The sequence below is a fragment of the Anser cygnoides genome, chromosome 2 (genome assembly GCF_040182565.1).
Source record: "Anser cygnoides isolate HZ-2024a breed goose chromosome 2, Taihu_goose_T2T_genome, whole genome shotgun sequence".
Classification (NCBI taxonomy): Eukaryota; Metazoa; Chordata; class Aves; order Anseriformes; family Anatidae; genus Anser; species Anser cygnoides.
Window position 1 is genome coordinate 140,226,058 of NC_089874.1, and position 16,705 is coordinate 140,242,762.

Here is a 16,705-nt window from a genome sequence, read left to right on the forward strand (position 1 = left end):
GGGTGCAGTTTGGTGCTGTTTTTTTCCCCTTGCTCTTCAAGTTAGTTGACAGATGGTGTGTATCATCTGAACTGGAAAATCAGCTGAGACAGAGCAGCAGCTCTTCTATATCACACTGGTGTAGCAAAGCTGTTGTTCATTTCTTCTTCTTTTATTGCTAAGTATATGTGCATGTAAGATTTTAATTCTTCATCCAATTAGTATTTTATGTAACGTTTCATTATTCTTATGTTTTAAGTGTCTACAGGATTGAGTGAAAGCCATACGGTAAACGGTGGAAGCTGGAATGAGAAGTCTGTAAAAATCTCCTCACAGATTGGTGTAGGGGAGGAGAAATGGACGTCTGTTTCCTCAGCTACAGCTGGGAAGAGGAAGACTGAGACATCGGCTTGGGGCCAAGACACTGGAGATGCTAATGGGAATGGAAAGGACTGGGGCGTAACCCTGGTGGGCAGGCCCTGGAAAGAGCGTTCTTTGTTCACTCCTATTGGTAAGCTATTTTGAGGAAAAATTTGCTTCACTTAAGCATTTTTACATAATTTTTGGTACTGAGTCTCTGGAATAGCTTTGTTTATGTATTCAAAAAAATCTTGGAATGGTCTAGTGAAATGTGAACTAAGCATTTTCTGTTTATTGCAAGTTCTGATGGCTTATCGTGTATTTTTGTCATTAGTTTAATGGGGTTTTTGGTTTTCATCTGAAATAAAATTATTTCTGTCAAGGAACCAAATTTTTTATCACTTTTCTAAAATTCTGAAGGTGTATATTAAGTCATTGAAGTATAATTTTTTTCTTTCCTTTTTTAACATATGTATTGGAACCTAGGTTATAAGTCTGTTTTGTTGATATATGATCAAATCAGCTGTGTTGTATTGACAGACATCTGTTTAGGCTTCAGGAATGAAGATTGCTCAACTCTTGGGGCAGTCTCTTTAAGTGTTTTTACTGTTTTTTCTCATTAGAATTGTTTTTTCTCATTAGAAATTATTTCTTAGTCTTTGCCAGTACAGTGTTTAGCCTTTTTTGCTTATATTGTCCAGATAAATGATGAAATTTTCATTTGTCTGTGCAACAACCTTATTAGTAGATACTGTAATATTGTCCTTTCCATTGTTCAGTCTAAATGATCATGGTCTTTTCTGGAAAGCAGTGTTCTGCTATAGTCAGAAATGCTGCTTTTGTCTAGACTGGTTTCATTTGTCCCACGTTTCTTGGATTTTGGTGCCTGAGACTGGACCTGGTATTCCATTGAAAGCTTTTTATTACTGAGAAGAAGCAAGTGTTTTTGTTGTTGTTGTTTTATTTTTATTTTTTTCATATTCCAGTTAGTTGTATTCTGCTTTATATTCTTATGTGGTATTTCTTAGCACCTAAACAGCTTGTTCTTGTTTTGTTACTGAGAACAAGTCATGCATGACCAGACTGATCCACTTCTGGTTAAGTGACCAGATTGTGGATGAGCAGAGGATATCTTTTTACCATAACTTTAGTAATGTTTTCAACACTGTCTCTCACAGCATTTTTTTATTAAAGTTAGGATGGTCTGCTCTGGGTGGCTGAAAAACAGGTAGTGGTTAGTGGGTATGTTTGTACATAGTATGCTATGTTTGGAGGCTGGTAGCAATGGGGTATCCCAGGGCTCTGTGCTTTGAGCTGTCCTGTTTATTATCTTTATAAATGATCTGGAGGAGGTGATAGTGTGACTCGAATCACAATTCCAGATTACACAAACCCTTGGGGAACCAGCTGGTACAGCCCAGATCGGGGGTGCCATCTTGAGGGGCCTAAACTGACTGAAGGAGTGGGCCAACTGAAACTCGAGGGAGTTGAAGGACAAATGTGAAGTGCTGCACCTGGGAAGGAGGAACCCCGAGCTGGGGAATGACTGGCTGGCTGGAGAGGAGCTCTGTGGGACAGGCGTCCTGGTGGACACTGAGGTGGACATGAGCCGGCCACGGGCCCTGGCAGCAGAGGACACCAGCAATGTTCTGAGCTGCATTAACAGGAGTCAGTAGATTGTGGCAGTGATTATGCTCCCTGCTAAGCACTTCTTGGACCGTAACTGGAATATTGTGTCCAGTTTTGGGTCCCCCCGTACAGAAAGGATGTTGATCAGCTGGAGCAAATTCAGCAAAGAGTCTCAGAAATGGTCGGTTGTTGGAGCACTTGCCCTGGGAGGAGAGGCTAAGGGAATGGGGCCTGTCTGGTTTGGGGAGTGGAAGGCTTCAGGAGAACCTGACAGCAGCCTGCCACAACCTGTGAGGTGTTACTGGGAAGGCAGAGACAGGCTCTTCACAGTGGTGTGTAGTAGGAGGACGACAGACAACAGACATAAATTGAAACAAGAGGTTCAGACTGAGTGTAAACAGAAACTTTTTCCTCACAAGGACGGTCAGGCATCATAAACGCACAACCTTTGTGGGTAACCAGCCTTCATCCTTGGAGGTTTTTACGATTCAACTGAATAAAAAGCACTGTGCAGCCTGATCTGACTTGAGAGTTGACCGTGAGTTGAGGAGAGGAGGATGTACTAGGAAATTCCTGAGGTTCTTTTGTAGCTCATTATAACTCCTAGTAGTTTTTCCTTACCATATAATCACATTCTAACCAGCTGCTTCTTTTTGACACATTTATGCCACTGGTTATTTTGTCTTGTTTTCTACTTTACACTTCACAGAGTTAAGTATGTTGTAATTTTTAATCAGCATCTCCTATTTGTCAAAAATTGTTCTGAACTCAGTTCTGTTCTTCAACATAAAAGCAATTTGCTTGAAGCTAGGTGTCATCTACAGAGCTAACAAATAGGCTTTTTCATAACTCCAGTGTTGCTAATAGGGGGGAAAATACAGCAATATGGGTCTAAAAACTCAATCTACTCCTCACAAAGGAAAAGTTTATATATAGAAGAAAATCTAACGTTCTGTATAGAAACAGTGGTAGAGGGAGGAAGATCTTAGTCTGAAAATCATTTCAAGCTGAATGTCTATACATTCACACCTCTGTCAGTGCTGATTGTCTCATGTAATAAGGCAAACACTGCTCTCAGCTGTATGGAATGTTAACATGGCTGGAACTTCCTCTGTTTTACTGACCCTATTCATCATTAAATAGCTAACTTTTCCAACATTGCCAGCAGTATGAAGCTTGCTTTTTCTTTCTTTTTTTTCCCTCCCCCCACAGCTGCTTGGAATGTGGATGCACGGATTAATACCTCTGAACCAAATTCTACTTCTTTCTCTTCTTTTGGATTAACTCCTGGAGTTTCTGGTATGTATGCCCTTCCAAAGATTTTTGCCTCTCTTCTCCTATACCAGGTAGAAACAAATTTGCCAGGTGTTTTTCACATCGTTTGTCCTTGGAAAATAGTAGTGGTAACTGTAAACAAGTAGAAGACCTGTTTTGTGAAAGTCTGCCAAGCTTTTTGTTGTTATGCTAAAATAATGCAATAAGGTAACTTTGAAATTGATAATCAAAAGCTAAATCAATGAGGTATTTCTGCTTGATTCTGTGTTGAATCTAAATGATTGGCATAAGAGATTGCTAAGTACTGCTGTAACTCAAGATGGATATCTGAAGATTTTCTAGGAAAATAATTTTTACCCTGAACTTTCAGGGTTCTTGTTGTTTGTTGATTGGGGTTCTTTTTTCCCTTCAAGGAACCGAATCACTACTTTCAAAATGTGTTGTGTAGGCAGGAGTTGAAGTCCTGAGGCTTTGCTTTGTAGGATGGGTAGGAAAGCTGAACTCCAGGGGCATGTTGTTTTGAAGGGTGAAATTGCTGTAGAACGCAAACCTGGCTTCCTAACAGATCTTGTGTGTTAAACTGCTGACATAAGTACTACAGTGATTTATTATTTAATAAAGGGGTCACGTTTTCTTCTCTTGCTTATTTACTCCCAATCTAAAGAGCTTGGCGTGTCTGTCTATTTTCTTCTAGCAAGTAGCTAGCCAAGCGCTTATGCATTAAGCTATGTTTACTGGTATTGCTGTTTGTGGTCTTCAAACTGTGAAACTAGCATTCATTGTCCTATAGCTCACAAGTGCTTCATTCTCTGTGCGCATCTGTGCCAGTATAACAAAGAAGTTATAAATGCCAAGGTCTAATTCACCAGGCTCTCCAAAGAACAGCTCACTTAATGAAAACCTATCTTAAGAAAAAAAAAAATAGTAATTGTACAAAAAATGTTAATTAAATTGGATTTCCCAAAGGGATCCACTTGAATTTAAGTTCAGTTGCTAGGCTGAAACTTAAGAAAACTTAGTTAATAAAGTGGGAAAGACTGATCTGAGATTCATCTGCAATACCATCATTCCAACTTGAATTCAGAGAGAAGCATGAAGACAGTGAAGTATATTTATAGTCTTTGATGCACATTAGCCAAATTAATAAATATTTACTGCTTGCTGTAATGGCTAGTTAGTAAAAGGTAGAGAATGTGTCAATGTTCTTGTTATTTGAGAGATTTTTTGCATAGGCATTTATGAATTAGGGAGAAGCAGGTAGCTATCTGTGGTCCTAGTTAAACTTTTCAAAAATGTCTCATTGTAAAGTGGTATGTTAATTTTTTTCAGTCCCACAAATGAGCTTCTTGGATTTTTTTCTGAAATTGTTTCTGTTTGCTGATGCCTTATTTTTCTTAAAATAATGATGTTAGATGTCTAACACTTTTTATTGTCATAGCTGGAATTAGGCTTTACTGTTGTTTGTCATGCTGCTTTTATGTTCCTGGAACTTTTTACTTGAACTGATTTTTTTTCGTTGTTGTTGTTATGCTCAAATAATGCAATAAAGTAACTTTTAAAATGATAATCAAAAGCTAAATCAATAAGATATTTCTGCTTGATTGTGTGCTGAGTCTAAATGACGAGCATAAAATTCACTTAGTAGTAAATAATTTAATTGCTCTATCTGTGGTATAATCAAATTTCTTTCTAGTAGTCTTCTAAGCTGATGTGTATAAGAGTTTTTACTTACACATGGTGAATAATTTTATCACCCATAAATTTTCATTGTTTTCCAATTAGAGGAGACTGCTGTAAGTCTTGTGGAACGTTATTAATCTGTATTACCTCTTTTTTTTTTCCCCATATTCTACTGCTGACTTTGTCTTCCTTTTTCAGTTCCCTTTTTTTCTGAATAAAACTCAAAAACTCATTTTGAAGAGCTTGGTAGTTTTGAAGAGCTTTTCCTGTACTGTGCAGTCTTTAGAACCAGACTTTTCTTGGGCCTTTTTTCCTTGGTTATTTTGCTTTGAATTTCTTTACCTAAGAAAACTGAGGAAGCTTGTAACTGACAAGTACAATTTCATTTATTCCCTTTCAGGATCCAATAGTGAGCCAGTTTCTCAGGCTGGTACTTCCGATTTTCAATGGGATTTAAGTCACGCTCAACCCCCTGTTGATGACGAATGGTCTGGGTTAAGTATGTTCCTCTAAAATGTTCATTAACAAAAATTGCAATTACCATCACTTTAAAGCATAATTATTTATAAGCTATTTGCATTAACCAGTTGTGAGCATATGAAGACAAAAACGGAAATGTTTCATTTCTGTAAAGCTAAGTATCAGTTTGAGGAAAGCAGGAAAAAGTACTTCTGAATGATAGTAGATAATTATTTCTTAGGCAAAATACTTGGTATTGAAACACAGAAGTGAAAGAAAGCTCATGCATTTTAGTGTAGTTCTGACTTTTGCTAGAAATACAATGTAATTACAACAGTCTTAATTTGCTACAAATGATAAGAAATCTACTGCAAGTCTGCAGAAGTTATGTTGGTATTAGTAGAAAATATATCTGAGTAACAGAGTTTGCCTTTACATGGTTGTACCTTACTGAAAACTTAACATGCCGTTAAAACTCTTGTATTCAGTCTTAGTCTTACTTCCTTGTTTAGCAAGCATTAGGGAATTTTGTATGTATGTGAAAAGCATATGCAGGCTAGAGATCGATGAAGTTACTTGGGAGTTGTAGCAAGCTTGGTGTTTATTCTGAAATCAGCAAGAAGGGGAAAGAAAAATATACTTGTAGTTTTTACCACAGTCTCTACCTAAACAAGGGCTGTAGCGTAGTTAGTAGTAGTAGTGTAGTGATGTTACAGACTTACCTAAATACCTACCAGTGAAACTGTACCCTTAAAAAAGCTTACAGCCTTAAGTCCACTTTTTGAATTGCCTTGTAGTTGATATTCTTATATTTGACTGAATAAAGATGTTTTTTTTTCTGAAATAAACAATGTAGTTTCATTAGTTCATTGGCTTAAAAACTTGGCCAACAAAGTGACCAGCAAGGCTGCCATACATACTACCTTCTAAGAACAATGTCGTCTTTAATGACTGCAGGATTAGAATGGATTGATACAGTCATTGACTCCATCATTTTTGTCATGATCATTCTCATACCAGTTGATATAAAAATTATTCTGTCCTTATCTGGCTTAAGAATAAGGGAAGCACATTCTCAGTTAATTGTTTGGAATTGATCAGTTTTCCATTATAAGAGCATAATTTATTCAGATTTCTGAACATAGAATGTCTATATCTACAGCTTCTGTTAATCAAGTCATTTTTTTCATTAATGCACCTCTATTACTTGGTATGTATAAGAAGGGGGAAATAGGCTTGAACTTTCCTTAAGTGATATACAGATATACCTTACTGATTTAAGAGGTTCAGTGCATGGGAATTAACTGTATGGGCAGATGCTATCAATTTTCTATTTAGAAGAATGGAATTTTCTTAAAGGAACTAGTGACAGGGCAATAGATAATAAGCTTATTGAGTGTTACACAGCTGTAAATTTTTTCAGATCAGTTGATTCTAGTGTATAATGTTCAAAGTATGTAATATATATGTAATATACCAACTAAGTTGAGGTATATCTTTACAAGAAGGCAAGAGATGAAAAAGTTTTCTAGGTAATCTTAAAATTCTTGTGTACTAGCAAACTACAGTGTTTGCTAGTAAATGTAATTGGCTTTATCATTGCTTTTCCTTTGGGCATAAGTTTTTAAATGTTTAAATTGAATGCTTACATAGTTGGCAGACCAAGTTTGCACCTTTGCCATCGATTTCGCACGGGTGAAGGGTAAAAAAAATATTTTTGGTAGTCTTTCATTTTGTGTTTATATCATCTTTTACAAGGTGTTTGGTTTTGAAATCGACTTGCTGTAAGTTTCTACTAAACTCTAGGGCTTAGTTCTTTCCTTCTTGCATTTTTAACTTTTATATAATTGACCCTGTCATTCCCCATCACAGCATAAATGCATGCCATTGCAAAATGACAATACCAACAAAATAGAGTAGGGACTTGAAAGCTTGGGAAAAATATGGTATTGAAGAATGTCTGTGTTACAAGATGACTTCTGGCTGAATGAGATCTGCATTTCTCAGATATGACACTTGTAAAGGATCCTTACTAAGCATCAGTATTATTCACAGTTCATTGTAATGTCTTCACAAACCAGGAAAAAGACTTGAGATGAAGAACAACCCTTAACTTTGTTGCTCTTTACATAGTTCATAAAAGTATCCCAAAGCAATTGCATGTGGCTAGCTGCTGCTGTGACTAGTTTGTAATCCTATTGCTTTGTAAAATAATTAAAACTGACTCATTACTTACCAAAGTCTTCATCTTATCATTAAGATATTTACATTTTTCAGAAATACAGGAAATGCCTGTTTGTATCATGGTATCAAAGGTACTTTTCTGCATAGTAATTCTTTTCAACTGTCAAAGAGTACCTGTAAAGCAAGGTGACATTCCTGAAAATCTCTTTAATTTTTGCAGATGGACTTTCTTCTGCTGATCCTAGCTCTGATTGGAATGCACCAGCAGAAGAGTGGGGAAACTGGGTAGATGAAGAGAAAGTTGTTTCTGTTCCACAACCTGAAGAGGCATTATCTGATGTTCAGAAGGTAAAAGGTGCTATTTTCCTCTTTAGCTCCAAGACTTTGCCCTTACCACTGCCGTTTCTTAAAGTAACTTAAGGGTGATGGTTAAGGTAATCTCTCATTTCCTTTATGCTGAAAAGAGCAGCAGCATTTTGTTAACGTGTGGTGCTGGATGTTGTTATAGGGGAAAATAGAAGCCAGTTAGCTCCATGTCAGATCTTGTTGTCTCACCATAATGTAAGGTATTACCTTTTATTGTGTACTAATAGAGGATTTGGATCTCTCCTCATAAATACTACTCAACAATATTTTGCATTTGTAAAAAGCAGCACTTCTGTGCCACCAGTACATTGTCTGTTTTCCATTTCCTAGCTCTTGTACTTTGTTTCCAGAGAGTATGTAAAGAATGTAGTCTTTCCAAAATGAACAGATAAGATTGTGTTCACTTACTTTTATATGCCATTAAATCCCTTATAGCTAGTGTTTTATGTTTAGTTTATAGGAAGTGTGTTTCATTGTCATCTTAAATGTTTAATATCTTATATTTCCTTATTTAAGGCTTCAGATAATGAAAGAGAAAAAGCAGAACCAATTCTTCAGAGTTCGACAAGTGGGAAGTCCAAGAAAAAGAAGAAGAAAAAGAAGAAGCAGGGTGAAGAAGCTAACTCTCCTTCACAGGTAAATGGAGCAAGATCTGGATTGTCTGAAAATAAATTTACGAGGAATTCATAAAAAGTGATTTTCTGATGGACTGGTGAATACAGAGTAGTTCTGCTGGATTTCTGGAAAGCATGAAATATATGGAAAATACTTACCTTGAAATATTTTCTTTCAAAGCAAGATTCTGTACTGTAGGGATGCTTCTACAGGGACTTTCCTCTGTGTGGGAAGCTCTCTGTTCCTGTGTTTTGAAAGACAGCTGCCTTGTGTGCATAGCTAGCTAGGAGAATAAGAGAAATTGAAATTCCCTTTCTAGGTGTTCTTGAAGTGCGGTTCTACTAGGACACAGTGGTTTTCTAAAGTACTTTTGTAATGTATGTGAAGTATTAAGTATTTACGACTTTACAAGTACAGCTATCCTATGTGAGATCTTCGAATGAGATGGATACTGTTTGCAAACAGGATGGCTGGAGTTGTCTGTGATATTTTTTAATTGTTTTTGACAAATTATATTGAAACTCATTTATTGTAAAAAGGAAAAAAAAAAAGCAAAATCAAATTGCACTTGGCAATTGAAGCATGTTTAAATAGATGAAAACAAGTACTTTCTAAATAGGAAAAAATCTTTTGACAACTCATACTCAGAATACATCCTGCTTCTGCCTGTGGTGACAGCCGTTCATAAAGCAGGAGGAGGATAGCATTACTTCAGTCATAATTAGTTTGGATTTGCTTCTTTTTTTTTTAATTGTAAAAGATAAAATTACTGTCAAGTAGAGTTCCTTTAATATTGTGCAAGTAGAGATGGTTGATTTGTGTCGATTTGCAACATTTCTTTTGAGGTTAAAAAAAGAAAGGCTACTAGGACTGTAGCTTTCCTATGGTTGAAATCTATGTTGTTCTGGTATCTGCAATAACTCTAGACATAAGTCACGATTAATAAGAAATGGTTAACAGGTGTTTTCAGTGTTTTGCAGGGATCTTCAAGTTAGAATAGTAAGTTTAGTGATTTAACTTCCTAGTTCTTCAAACTCACATAAATTATGTATATTTATAACTCTGAAAGTTGAATGTGTTCATTGATGAGAAGTATAATTTTAACAGTACAATCTAAGTGTTCATGTCGTATTTGTTGGCTTCAGGCAGCAGAAGCTACCACCAGAGCTAAATGTAAGACAGGATGTATTCTTACCTGTTAGGAGTCAATAGACTTTGACTGCATTTTTCACAAGGTTTCAGGGGAAATAAGGAAGGAAGGAATGTTTTGAGAAGGTACTTCTAGTTTAAAACTGGAGATTTGTGTTGTAGCTACTGTTCACCATAGGGTCCTTTTAGTGCTTTAAACAAATTTATCTACTCTAATTCCTCATTTAAAGGAAAACTGTCCAACGGTAGTGCTTAAGGAGCAAAGGTTGAGACTTCTGTAAACTTAGGAAATGTTTTCAGTTTGTATAGAGGTATGTTTATGTTACAGACCTCACTGGAAACTGCACTGGGTTGCAAAATATTGTTAAAGCATAATATGTGAAAGAAAGCTATACAAGTTAATACCTGAAACTTCTGCATATTAAGCAAATATTAGCCAACTACTTTAATCTTTTTTAGATTTTCTTAGTTATAGAAGCTAATTATGGCAACCAAACTGATGTGCAGGGAGAAAGAGTCGGAACTTTACTGCACATACTGGCTCCTAATTTTTTCCCCAATTTTGTAGGACACTGAAGAACTGGATAGAGAAGCTGGAGAGGAATTTCAAGAGGATACCTCAAAAGCTCAACCACAGCAGGAAATAGCTTTTTCTCTGAAGACCATAAGTACTAGTGAACCAGCTAAGGTAGGGTTATAAAACTGTGTTTAAGTAATAATTTCTTATTTTGAAATGCTCAAGATGTACTGAAACATTAGTTTGTGTATGGTGATGTTACAATAGGGATATGCTTCAGGTTATGTTTAATTGGAATGTGATCAAGAGGTAGAATTTTAGGCATGGTTCAATTACTAGTTTATAAAAAGGTTATCCACTCTAAAAAGCAGCATTTGCTAAATCATTAATCATCTTCATCATGATCAAGTTTGTGTTTTTTGTTGTTGTTGGTTGAATATATAAATTCTAAAACTTTCATATCTGGAAACCTAAGAATAAATAGGTAAGAGTGCAAGACTAATATCTCAGCATATCTTACTGTTTCATTGCAACAGAGTGAAGAGCTATCAACATACTATGTTCTGAGTTGTCATTGAACCAATTCACAAACTGACCGTTCATTTCAGCTCTCAGTTGAAACAAGTACTATAGAAAATACAAGTTCTTTGGTCTTTCTCCAAAATAGCTTCTTTAAATAATGTCCTACAAGCATCACACTGTAAGAAGAAGTAAAATATTTAATATTTCTGATGGTATTGATTTTTATTCCATCAAGTATGAACAATACCAGTGAGACAGTACCTCAGAATATTGAGTTTCACTTCAATAACTAAGCATTTGTTACATAAAGATAGCAAGGTTATAACAAGGTTGCATAAAGACAGTAAGATTTCAGTGAAAATAATAGAATGGAATCTTCTACGAGAAGCTACAGGTCACCGAAGTACAGAAACTGTATATTGAGAACATGCCTTGAAAAACAGATTCAGACATGTTTTAGCTTATTATAAATATTCTGCATCAAAGTATAGCTTTTACTATAATTATTCAGTTTAGATTTACTTCAACTTTTATTCAAGGTTGGTATCAACCTGTCTGATTCATCAGCTCAGATGTAGACCTACACTGTGCACTATTATTTTTTAGACTGGAGTGGTCCTGTTGCTGTGAGTCTTAAATTCGTTGTGTTTGTATAGGTTGTGCCTATATATAGCTATGTTGCAGCCAGCAGCAGTTTTGTGAAACGAGATCAAATATTGTATTAAACTTGTTGTGGAAGCAAAAGAAAAGAGGGGAAAAAAAATGTTACTGATGTTCCCTGAAAGTTAGTTGAACTTGGTGAACATAAAGGGCGTTTTGTGAATTGTTACGTCTGACAATGCAGATGGCTCATCAGTTATTTTTCAAGCCTCTTTGCCATCAGGTTTGGCTTTACTGTAATTTCACATGTACAAAGATGTTTTCTGATATTGAATTGGCTGTTCCAAAACATTATAGAAATGGTCTGTTACTGATGCCTGAAATGGATGACCTAGGTTTCCAAGCCAGGTAATTGAGTCTTGAGCAAATGCTCTGAAACATGAAAACAAAATATGAGGAAAATTAAAATTTGAGTGCCTCACTACCCTCTGAGTGAAGAATTTCTTCCAAATTGCTAATCTAAATCTCCCCTCTTTTAGTTTAAAGCCATTCCCCCCTTATCCTATCACTACACTGCTAGAGAAAGAGTCCCTCCCCAGCTTTTTTGTAGCCCCCCTTCAGGTACAGGGATTGTATTGTACAATTGTACTGGAATGTACATTTAAATCTTAAGTTGTTCTACATGTGGGTGGAGGGTGACCCTGTCCTAACAAAACTGTGAGTGATGCCAGTAAACTGAATTGGTTACCTTGCACAACTAAGAACTTTAAGTCCTCTTCCTGTTTGAGGCAACATTGATTTTGTTGAAGTTAATGTTCTTGTGTAGCTAATCGTTGCCAACAATTAGACAACATTAGAATTGGCAAAGCCTGGAAGTCTTGCAATATGGGAGTTCATTTTATCAGCATAGACAGTATTTAAAAAAAATATTGTCATCCTTACAGTGTGATGTTATTTATAATTCCAGTAGTTCTCGTATTAAACTTATTTCAGTTGGGTAAGAACACAGAAAACTTCTCTACCCATAGTAGATTAGAGAACGTCTACCTTAATTTTTGTTGTTAGTTTTTTCTAATTAAAATTATTAAAGCTGTTTAATTTCTTGCTTAGTATTATATGGCTTAAAAATGTATGTTGCCCTATTGTATGTTTTGACTAAATTTTTGTGAGATGCTTATGTTAGTGATGGCAACAGTACAAGCTGGTAACAATAACCTAGGACCTGTGTACATCTGCATCAAGGGATGGATGTAGACATCACTGTTACGTTCTGTCAGTTTCACATCCTTGCTGTTGTAGGACAACTACAGCCATGAATTCTTAATAACATCCTAAAGTTTTGGGTTTTTCTTGACTGATGCCATGTTTTTCCAGTATACTCTTATCTGAAGCCTTCTGTCAGTAGGTTGCTTGCTGTGGGATCATACAGTTCTTTTTTGTTCTGACTTTCCTAATAAAATGTTTTTTTTCTTTGCATTTCAACTTGTGTTTTACTCTACTTTCATTCTAGTAAGTGCTACGTAGTAAGCTACAGTTACCGTTCATCTCTGTAGTGGGAATCTTCAAAATAGACCATATAATTGTAAAATAAGCTATCTTTCACCTGGTAGTTCATCCTACAGTAGTTTTCACTGAAATGTTTTTGACTACTCTCACAAATACCTGTTGTTCTAATATAAGCACAGAATGTGAGCGACTACCAAGTAGTTGCCCGCTGGGTAGGAATGACTGCAAATGCTTTCTGAACCATATAAATGCTTTTTTGAGTTGTAGATTTTGACCTAAGCAGTTTGCTGTTTTGCCTTGAAACAAAATGTGTATGCATCACTGTCTTCCACCTATTCTGAATACATATTCTAGAATCATTTTCAGATTTTAGTGACTTTCAGATTGTATTCTCTTTCTATGCATGTCGTGTTTTTTAAGGTTAATTAGTTTACGTGGCTACTTTACTTGTATGCAACTAAAAAGTTTTGGCACTAGATGGCAGTCACAGTCTTATGGCTTTGAATGCAATTTTAAATGATTTTAATACTGGCTTAATTTTTCAGTGCCATCTTCCCAGCACCTGCTAAGTATGGTTCCAAAATAACACTGTATAAGAATGTCTAACTGTTATATGACTTAGTAAACTCTTGGAATTTATTTTTTTTTTCAAATAGCCTGAGGAGGCTCCTTCACTTGCTGTTTCTACTGAGCCATCTGTAATTGTATCAGAGAGCGATTCCGACAAGATCGCTTCCCAAGTGCCACAGATGCTGCAAGAGACAGATGTTTCTAGTCCCAATATTAAACAAAACAGTGTGCCTCCTCCACAGAGTAAGTATCTCAGTACAATTTTATCTGAATTCAGTGTGGTGGTTTTTTTCCACAGAGCATGTACAGTCAGAATGCTTTGCCGTGTGGCTTGGATGCGGAGTAGCACATCAGATGCTTCTATATTTCACTGAGGGATCTTATTTAAAAGAAAGCTAAACGATAGTATTTTGGCAACTGTCCTTTCACTGTGAGGAAAAACAAGCTTCATATGCTTGCATGATTGAAAATGTTTGTTGTCCTTGTCAAGACCTTAACAGACATTTGAACGTACTCTTCCTCATCAGGATGGGAGTTCTGTGCTGTAACTATGTAGTTAATATATCAATTAACTGCTTTTTGTTCTGGTTCTGAAATAAAAAGGCTTTTGTGACTAATTCCCACCTCAGCAAATGGGAGAATATCTCATATTAAACACATAAAAAATTTTGATGACTTTTGCTGCTTTTGGCAGCCAGCACGTTTTAAGGCCAATCTATTTATTCAAATAATATAGCGATTCTTTATTCAATTCTGGATACCATGTAGCCACATCTTTATGTAGTTCATTGTTTTAAAAAATTAATCTTTTCATGTGTAAGTGTAACTCAGTGGTTAAAAATGGTGTAATCAGATAAAAGTGAACAAATAATGTCACCTGTGTACATATATATTATTTCCAGTTAGCCAACAGCTGATAATGACCTTATTGCAGATGTTACATTAACAAAAATGAGTGACTTTCTCTATGGTGTAAGAAAAATAGGTTGAAGTTATCAAACGTTCTTTTAGAGGTACTTCAGATTAGTCTATTTGGTACAAACAGGTAAATATGAGGTCTATAAAAATCATGCTGGCTTAAAAACAGCTTCGTTGTGTTATGGAATGTACTCTTTAGGATTTTAAAAGTCAGTTCTGTGTAAACTTCCTCAGTTGTAACTCTGTAGTTATGCTTTGTTTTTAGCAAAGTCTGAAGAAAGCTGGGAATCCCCCAAACAAGTTAAAAAGAAGAAAAAAGCAAGAAGGGAAACGTGAACTTCCTGAGATGGACATGTGTTGCTGAATACTGTCATGAAGATTATGCTGTTTATGCAATAATTTGTGAACATGTACAGAATTTTATATAAGTTTCAAACAATTTTTAAAAACAGAACTGCTGTGAACACAAACATCTTTAAAAAAGGAATCAAAGGAAAGTAACTTTATGATATAGAAAACAGAACATGCTACATTTGAAAGACATTCTGAAGAGTCTGTTTTTCCAACTTTTGGAGAGAGATCTTAGAATAAAAAACAAAACTGGTTTTACAACACAGTGCCCTGTTTACAACAGATTATACTCTCATCTACAGCTGCGGATAAAAGGTTGATTTCAAGGAAGGGTTTTCTGTAAAATATTTGTCTGTATAATAATGGGTGTTTCTTGCCTCTCTTTTAAGTGATGCAGTAGAAGCACAGAATGTCAACCATTTGAATTTGTTTCATGCCTAAATCAAAGTGCTTTGATAAAATACGTAATCTGCCATATCTTTACAGTATGTTGGTTAGCAAGTCTGCTAGCTATTACAGGAATCAAGTGCAAATCATTAACCATTTGTACAGTCAGACCTTCATGGTTTATTATATGAAGTTAACACAATAAAACTGCTTTGGGTTAAAAGTTTGAGAATGTGATTTGAAACTTAAGTATGGTTCATGAAGTTATTTTTGATAATGTCTATTACCTTACTTGAATTGCTGAAGATAACAATATATTTTTAAGAACGCAGTAATGTGCATAAAATTGTTTTTTCTGCTTCATTCCCTACAGTTCTTGGTTGATTCAGACTCCCATCTAAAATTGCACCCCTTTAACTTTTAAGCTCATACAGTGAATTGAAATCAAATGTTCCCTTCCCTTAACGCTCTAATTTGCCATACCCAATTCTGTTTTGTTCTGTTACTAAAACTCCGAAGAAAACAAGGTGAACTTTTTTCACTCAACAAATTATATGGGATTTCAGTGATCTGTTGGAGAACTGGAGTGGCTTCAGACAGCTTTAATTGACATTGTCAAGACCAGTTATCAGGAACACATTTTTTTTACTGCCTTAACCTGTAGTATGTAGAATGTGTCTAGACTTCTGGACAGGAGTTAGTGTTTTTATAAAAATAAATAAACATTCATGCAAGTATAGCAGTTGTAAAAAATAAAAATAAAAAATAAAAAATTAAAATAAAGAACATTTCCCGCTTGAAACTGTTAATTAAAATGGTGTTTAAGATGTGTTGTCATTTTCAGGCACTGTGTAATTACGTAGTATCAAACTGACAGATGTGTTTGTCTGTAAGGTGCATGCTCAGCCATGTACACTGTAAATAGTCTTTACAAAAAAAAAATTGTTTGATAAGGATGGTAATTAACATCACCTGGTAAAATTCTGTTAAAGAGCCAAAATGTTTTGTAAATGATTTGGTTTTGTGGCACAAACAGAATTGTTAACAGCTGCGGCACATGGTACTGATCAACAATCCTTCACTGTTCGACTGTACATAAGTGCAGTTCAGCAGGATTACAGGGCAAGAACAGTTAATGCAGCAAGCTGATTTTAATTGTACTGAAGATGCACCTTGCTAATGGACAACTTTCCTAATAAATGGATACTTATTTGCACAGGTATGAATCCCTGTATATCAGGAACATGTGACACTCTAAACTGATCTGTCAAAATAAATTGAGCATATTGACAGTACTGATTTATTTACTGGGAGGGAAAAATGCCTGGGACCGATGTCTGTCCGGCAGGATTCATGTGAGCTAAATTTAGAACTGAAGTACAGTTTTCAAGGAGTATATTAAGGCAGGCACTCAAATGGGATGTTACAAAACAGAGTTATATGCATGTAAATAATATTTTAATTTTACTTATCCTTTTCTTGGCAAAAGTAAAAGAATTTACTTCTCAATTCAGGTTTGTAATGTACATCCAAAATGTGTTTCTAACCTGTATGTTGAGCTATGGGCCTTTCTTGTAGGGGGGGAAAAAAAATGAAGCATTTATGTGATGAGGATGACTGCCTCCAAGAGCTTTCACT

At 35.6% G+C, this 16,705-nt stretch overlaps 1 protein-coding gene across 2 annotated transcripts in view; it reads left to right on the plus strand.

The window, feature by feature from the left end:
- The window catches only part of MTDH (metadherin), a 31,909-nt gene extending 15,550 nt beyond the window's left edge, over positions 1-16,359 (plus strand). The window contains exons 6-13 of one of the 2 annotated variants that reach the window (XM_048068741.2): positions 239-490; positions 3,181-3,267; positions 5,324-5,422; positions 7,787-7,914; positions 8,449-8,568; positions 10,265-10,384; positions 13,498-13,654; positions 14,595-16,359. In XM_048068741.2, the coding sequence (XP_047924698.1) occupies positions 239-490; positions 3,181-3,267; positions 5,324-5,422; positions 7,787-7,914; positions 8,449-8,568; positions 10,265-10,384; positions 13,498-13,654; positions 14,595-14,665 (1,034 nt within the window). In that variant the 3' untranslated portion in view covers positions 14,666-16,359. The remainder of the gene's footprint in view (positions 1-238; positions 491-3,180; positions 3,268-5,323; positions 5,423-7,786; positions 7,915-8,448; positions 8,569-10,264; positions 10,385-13,497; positions 13,655-14,594) is intronic. The other variant, XM_048068742.2, reaches the window with a different exon arrangement.
- The last annotated feature ends 346 nt before the right edge of the window (positions 16,360-16,705 follow it).